This window comes from Asparagus officinalis, unplaced genomic scaffold (genome assembly GCF_001876935.1).
Source record: "Asparagus officinalis unplaced genomic scaffold, Aspof.V1 AsparagusV1_Un435, whole genome shotgun sequence".
In the NCBI taxonomy this organism is placed as follows: Eukaryota; Viridiplantae; Streptophyta; class Magnoliopsida; order Asparagales; family Asparagaceae; genus Asparagus; species Asparagus officinalis.
Window position 1 is genome coordinate 170,959 of NW_017972700.1, and position 7,864 is coordinate 178,822.

The 7,864-nt window shown below is 37.2% G+C and overlaps 1 protein-coding gene across 1 annotated transcript; it reads left to right on the forward strand.

Annotated features, from left to right (window-relative positions):
• Positions 1 to 4,229: 4,229 nt before the first annotated feature.
• Positions 4,230 to 7,641, forward strand: LOC109827791 (NAC domain-containing protein 79-like). Its single transcript, XM_020394811.1, has 3 exons — positions 4,230 to 4,442; positions 5,287 to 5,552; positions 7,100 to 7,641. Exons 1-3 carry the CDS (start codon positions 4,274 to 4,276, stop codon positions 7,484 to 7,486), a joined length of 822 nt encoding a protein of 273 aa, XP_020250400.1. The 5' UTR covers positions 4,230 to 4,273; the 3' UTR covers positions 7,487 to 7,641.
• Positions 7,642 to 7,864: the final 223 nt, after the last annotated feature.

Genomic DNA, 7,864 nt, shown 5'->3' on the forward strand with positions numbered 1-7,864 from the left:
TTTGGATATGGCCATTGATTCGCCTCAGGTGGAGGTGTTTGAGGCCATTAGAGGTGCTATCAGCTGCAGAGTTGATGATATTGGAGAAGGGTTGCGAACTCTTCTATTGGATTGAGGTCGTTCGCGGCCATTTGGGTGAACTACGTTAAGGCTTAATTCCTTGGACAAGAGGATACATAGGCAGTCTTTATGATGCAGCCGGTTTGGATTTTGATGGGGGTGAGATCGATTTGGTGAGTTGATACCGATATTTGGAGAGTGTTTGCATTCTCATTTGGGATCTCGACTTGTTATGGATTGAGTCCATTATCATGAATTGTTTCACTTCGTACTGGATGCAACAAGTGAGACATTTGATTTGGTTGGTGTCGGCTCAGTTTTGAGAAAACTTCACCGAGGTGGAGAATTGTGAACGCGACAGTCCCATGTGAGCAGGTCCTATGCGAGCAACGCGTGCACGCACGCGGACGCGGACGCAGGAGCAATTCGACGGTGCCCACCCACGTGCTTTAGCTGTGTAACGCGTTGCAAAGTTTGGTCGGGTTTGTTCGTGTTCGTGGGTGCGGCCCACGAACGTACATCATATAAATACCCTAGTGATTCCTAGGGTTTAGTGGAGCGAAGTGAGGGTTGGCTGCGGAGATTTTTTTGGCTTGGGCAGCGTGCAAGCAAAAACAGGGGGTGAACGACTGGTGCAAGTGCAGACTTAGAGAGGAGTTTTTTGTGCAGTCTTTTGTGCTCTTTTGAGAGAGTTTTTGGCATCCCCTTTTGTGAGAGGTTTGAGAGATTGTTTGGGGGTTTAGATTGAGTGATTATAAACCCTAGTTGTATCTCTCCCTCTAATAGTAGATCTCCCCCCTCCTTGCCCCGTAGACGTAGACAATTTACCGAACCATATAAAATTAGTTTGTTTGTGTTTGTGGCCATTGTAATAGTTTTAGGATCCCTCGATAAGTTAGTCCTAGAACTGATGAGAGGAAGAGTTGATATCTTACTTTGTTGAGATATTCGCTTCTGATTCTTATTTTCTTGGTGATATGAGAATTCTTATTGATATTTCTCTCTTATTGTGTATCAGAAACTCTGTCGAAATTTTCGCTACACACAACAGTATAATCCCCTCCACTTATTCAAATGATTGCATATCTCCATGCACTCCTCAACCCATGTGAATGTGGTCTCTTGTTTGAATGAGTGGAGGGGATTGTGCCACCTCACTACCAAGCACAAAATTTTTGCTTGGTACCAAGCATACCCATATTTCTTATATGAGAGAAATGAAGAAAATTGGTACCAAGTTGCTCCAAGCAACTTGGTAGTGATGTGGCATAATCTTATCCCTACATCTACATTAGAGTTTGTGAAGGGCACCTTAGATTCCCACCTAAGGACGCGGCCTAAAATCACATCATTCCCTTTTTTTTACGATCCACTCCATTGAACTTGATCTACACGTTCTTAAACCCAAACACATCAATTTTGATGTGAACCCATCGTGTTTTGACCCTTCATTGAGCCGTGCAAAAAGTCCTATTCATTCAAAACCGTTAAAATTACGGTATGTGGATGAAAGGTCAAAACACGACGGGTTCACACCAAAATTAATGTGTTTGGGGTTTAAGAACGTGTAGATCAAGTTCAACAGAGCGGATCGTAAAAAAAATTAGGGAATGATGTGATTTTAGGCCGCGTCCTTAGGTGAGAATCTAAGGTGTCACCTTAGGAAAACATTACCCATATATATATATATATATATATATATATATATATATATATATAAAGGGAAAAAAGGGGAAAAGAACCAAGTTAGAGGAACTTATCCGGGAAGAGAAATTCTCTTAGTATCATCTTTAAGCACTTTTTTCAATTCGGAAAGAGGGGAAGAGGGGAAGAGAAAATTTGATACTCCGATGAGTCGACCCACCTGCACACCGATTACTTTCTCTCCAAATATGTTATATCTTTGCATCGTAATTGCTGAAGCTTCAACAAGTTTTGAATTTTTCGAGAAATGTTAAAATTGTGATCCAGAGGCTCAAAAGAAGCAAATAATTTATTATATTACTGGCAATAATTTCAACAGCTTGCCATTCTCCATCGCTTGGAATGCAGTACTTATTAGGGGTGTGCAACGGTCGGTTCGGTTCATTTTTTACCAAAATTTAAACAACCGAACCGAACCGTCTATAATTAAAAACCGAACCAAACTATTGCAAGTCAGTTCGGTGCGGTTAGGTTCGGTTTGTTCGGTTCTAACTTCATCAAACTTCTTATCAAACAACAAACAGTGTTAAAGAAAAAAAAGTTATCAACAAAGTAGAGGATTATGAAGCATTAAACATTAATATATTAATGATATTGTTTTCAACCCATAATGATTCAGAAAATGAGTTTAGGGTTTGAGTCTTTGACTCTTTGGAGACATGTCGAGTAGAGTTTGAGATCAGAATGAGTAGTATTGCACTATATTCGGTCGTTTTGGGTCGGTTCGGGTTGAAAAGTTTTCAAACCGACCCGAACCGTCCTACTCATAAAACCGATTTTTTCTGATTGGTTCGTATCGGTTCGATCGGTTTTTTCGGTTTTAACTGGACCATGCTCAGCCCTAGTACTCGTATGACCCCTTGTACGCATGACCCACATCAAGATGTGCGTTGGACTCAGCGCCGACTTGTCCAATACTATTGCAACGACAAAGACGCCGAGCTGGCCCGGCCAAAGCTTTCCCATATTGCCCTCCGAAACTACGTGGTCATCTCTTGTCCTGCCATCTTGGATGGGCAATTTAGTCTCTTCTGCTCTGCCGTGATTGAGATTGCCTACCGGTTGAGGTGGCCGATGACGCTATAGCGGGGATTCCCCCGGCGGGGGATTACCAGAGTGACCAAAATACCCTCGCGCGAGTGGTGACTCGACCATTTTCTGTCCATAGACTTGGAGACTAAATTGACATTTCACAACATACTCTCCAGTACTATTCACTGTTTAATCCGTCCGTCTCCATCATGTAATTAATTATGAACATATTCTCTACGTTATTAATGTAGGTATTCACGCACATGTTAATTAGCCAGCAGAGTTCATGGCCTCTTCATTAATTTCTTGATAATTGTGTGTTAAACCTTATTCTTAACATGCTGGAAAACTGAATGTCCTTGAATCTTATCTAAATCTCCTCTCAAAAGCTGAAATCAATAAAAAGAGGAAGGGGTTCACCTGTTATTTATCTGATTTTACTACGATTTCAGCAATATCCAATAATTTATCCTTTGTCTTTACTATAATCATCAACTCAATATGAGTACAAGAGCCCACGCGTTTCACTGCATAATTTTATTCAACGATGCTATTTTCAATTCCGGGTTGTGAATATTTTATGTTCTTAAGCCCCCACTTGCCAAGATCATCATCATTCTCTTTATACAACAACCTTAACTATCTTGAACCGTTTCATATTTTTATATTTAACTTTTTATTCATAGAAAATTTATTAACTAGAGAAAATGAAAAAAAAAATTAGAAGACTAAACAAATTAGTATAAGCTCCTATATCGTTGTGAGATTTTCATATTAGAATTAAAATGCATGTGTTAGAGTATGAACTTATACATGACCCTCAAACCTCATCATAATTCTGGAGTCTTGAACATCTTAATGAAGCAACCTAATTTACTTCTGACCTAATTCACTTCTTACCCAGAACAAACTTAATGGATTTAATTGTGAGTGCCATAATGAGAGTGCACAACTTGTATAAGGATAATAAAATACAAAATTATAACCCTCAATCTTCATCATACCTCCGAAGATTTGACGCAATGAAAGGGTCCTTGAGCTAGACGAGCGTACAATCAAAACACGATATTTTACTATTGAGAATGAGAAGAGATTACTTGTAACCATGGGTTTTGATAATTGATCTTGTTTCACAAGCATGAGGACCCTAGCCCCTTCCCGGTGATTGCGACCGGAGAGCACGCATTCTCTCTTCCCGGATGAAGTTTTTTCCTTTGAATTAAAATAGCAAGGGCTGCTTTCAAACTTCTAGCTAGCTAACAATAGCTAACATTAATAGCCAAGCTAGCTACATACCTCAATCAATTATAGCCTCCTCTCTATATACATGTGATATATCTTCTCATAAGATTTCCTCTCTCATTATCTATATAAGCAAGCAAACCCTTATTTATTGTTGCAAACTTCTCTCTCTCTCTCTCTCTCTCTCTCTCTCTCTCTCTCTCTCTCTCTCTCTCTCTCTCTCTTTATATCTGTTATGGGTTTAAGAGATTTAGAGACTTCTCTTCCTCCAGGGTTTAGGTTCTATCCAAGTGATGAGGAGTTGGTTTGCCATTATCTTTATAAGAAGGTGGCTAATGTTAAGATTTATGAAGGAACAATGGTTGAGGTTGATTTGCATACTCGTGAGCCTTGGGAGTTGCCAGGTAAATCATTATTAATGTCTTTTTATCTTAGAGAAGTACATTTATTTCTTAAGTATAGACAAACTTTGATGTCTAGTTGCTATGGTGGTATATTATACTTGAATTCTAAAGAAAGCTTATTATGTAAGGAAATGGCAGAAAACTTTGTAGACTCCGTTCACTTCACGGAGGAATATAGAGAACTGTATCTTTGTGGATCCTAATCGGAAGAAGAGTTCTCCTAATTAAGAGCTGTAGAATTGTATAGCAGTCATTTATTTTAATATCCTTTCTTCTTTGTTTATCTAATGTATAATTTTGTTTCAAATTTGAGAACGATTGTAAGAGTTTTAGTATGTAAGTTTAATTTCATCATTGTTGTCTATGTTGTTCTCTCTTAACCATATCTTCTACAGTATGTCACTTTAGGAATAAATAGTTAATGTCCAACATTATTGTTGTGAATATAACCAAGCTAGTGGTCAAGACTTAACAAATTTGCAGGAAGCCACCGTCTACAAGTAAGCTAGAAACAGTGAATAAACTGCAGCAATGGCCATAAAGAGCAAACCTGGTCCAATTATTGGGAGTCCATAACTTATGCGTGTTTCTTTCTCATTAACTTAACCTTTAAAATCAGTGCTATCAAGAGTACATATAAGATTCCCACATCACTACAAGCCAATTGACTTGTCCTTATGTATCTCGTAAATTAGCCAATCATTATATTATATGTCACATGAATAATATAGCTCATATTAATTAATCTCTCTTCTTATGAAGATCTCGACCACACGTACTTGTCAACAGTATACATTATAAGCTTACATTCAAATCTAAATATTGGTTTTATGTGCTCTCTCAGACGGTGCCAAGCTCAGCGATAATGAGTGGTATTTCTTCAGCTTTCGTGATCGCAAGTATGCAACTGGCTCTCGCACGAATAGGGCAACAAAGTCTGGTTATTGGAAGGCGACAGGAAAAGATCGTACAGTATATCATCCGAAGACAAGAGGGATCGTAGGGATGAGGAAGACACTAGTTTTTTACAGTGGAAGAGCTCCTAATGGTGCAAAGACTGGGTGGGTCATGCATGAGTTCAGGCTAGAGAATCCAAACACACCACCTAAGGTATTGTTATTTACAATTAAACTTGGATGAGTCTGTATTCACTACTAGAAACCTGGGCAACCCATCCTAGATTGAAAAATCCGTACGTCTTAATTGTATGAAACAAAGAAATTTCTAAAAATTATTCTGTCTTATCAACAGTCCTCAAATTTTCTCTTCTCTCTCTCTCATATATATATATATATATATATATATATATATAGGAGAGAGAGAGAGAGAGAGAGGAGAGTAGACTCCTATCAACTTAAGTTGATGTCAACCAAACTTCGTAGCACATCGTTTATTAATATAATTTTTTTTTCATCCATGCAAGGATCCCTAGACAATATGCAGTCGCTAAAAAGTTTGGCGGATAACCTTTTTGCTATCCATTTAAGTTGATACAAGTTTTGCTCTCTCCTTACTCTTCTCTCTCTCTATATATATATTATATATAATATATATATATATATATATATATATATATTATAATATATATATATACTATATTATTATATAGTGCTTGTACATCAAAAGAAAATTCATGGATTGAGTTATCTACATAAGAATACAAGGAGTATATTTTTGTGCTTGAATTTCAGTCTAGTTTTCAGCTGCAATATCTGACTGTAGCAGCTATAAAGAGAGCATCTAGTTTTTGTTCTCCACAGGTAACCTACTATTAAGAACTACTGTCAGTAAATCCAATTTGATGAATTTTATGAGTTGCTCAATAGTTTTGGATCTCTACTTGAAAATTCTTCCATTATGTTCCAACAATATATCGTAGATAGAGGAGATGAGAGCCATCCTTTTAACATTGAGCTTGAAAACTTTCCTCCGCTGATTGGCTCCATACCAGTTCATTAAGAGATTCCAATCATAACTTTTTCAGTTGAATTGTAGCCAATTCATTACTCCATTTCAGACATCACTCGAAGCCCCAATTTATTAACTCACCCATTAAATGGGTGGATGAGAAGTGACTACCAAACACCAAGCACCAAGTTTGTTGCTTGATACAAAATTAGAGGCTTCAGTTATCATATCTAATCAACATTAATCATCAGTCACCTTTTGTGTAAAAGTGAAGTAATATAATATGATAAATCATACAATCAAAACCTATTAAGATATAGGTAATTAATTAGTACGGTAATATAAACAAAGGATCTATGAATATGAATTTATAATTTCAATGATATTTTATACATTGCGTATTTGTAGCTTTTCGTAATGAAAATGACTTGGCATGGGTTTTGATGTATACATATCCAACTTCCAGTAGCCATTATGTGCATTCATCAAACTTATACAACATATATGTGTCCAAGGAAATACAAGTCACATAACCCAGTCACTTTCTAGTCTCCTTTGTTTCTGGCTCATGTATCTATCAATCTTTCACGGACCACAGTGCAGTTGATGAATACATGCTATTGCTTGTTAACAATTTTGCACTCAATCTTACCTAATGATCAACACATGTATGTAGGTATGTATGTTTTCCCAAACTTTTTGAAAATATGTCGATTCTAATTGTAGCTTTTTTACTTTTTGGTTGACAGGAGGACTGGGTTCTATGTAGGGTTTTCCATAAAAGAAAGGTAGATATAGCAACTCGTTCAAGTATAGAGAACTTGGAGTCCTCTCCTCCACTGGTTGACCAGTCAATGCCAGAGGGATACTTCGAGATGATGGGGTCATCATCATACTCGACTAATGTTCCACATCAAGAGGGCAATACATTACTCAATTTGGATGCATTTCATTGTAATTTCTTTGATTTCCCACATGAGATGGATAATGCATCCTTGATGGGCGTGGAGATGGAGTTGGGGATGGGCTCTAAAGATGATGACTATGGATTCCTATTGGAAGTGGGGCTAGATTATGACCATGGCATGGGAGCTAAAGGGATAAAAAACGTTGAAGATACGATATTTGAAGGATAACTTCTAGCAGCAGATGTAGGGGGTGCATTAATTGAAAAATATTATAGAGGAGATTAATTTGTTTGTTTGTGCTTGTGAGTAGTGGTTGTGAAATTTTATAGAGTTTGGCTGTGAAAATTTGTAAATAATATTAATTAGGATTTAAATTATATCAATGCGTGTGCACGTGTGTGCAAGATGGAATTTCTTATGAATGTTAATTTACTCACTCCTTGAAAACTGTTTGCTTTCCTACTCTTCTAATTAATCACAAGCTCTCTTCTAAAATTCAAACAGCTGATCAAAAGTGACCATGAACAATAAAATGAAAGCTTGGGTTACATTCACTTTATTACTTTTGTAGTACTATATAACATGCTAGGTTTAACTATTCAATGT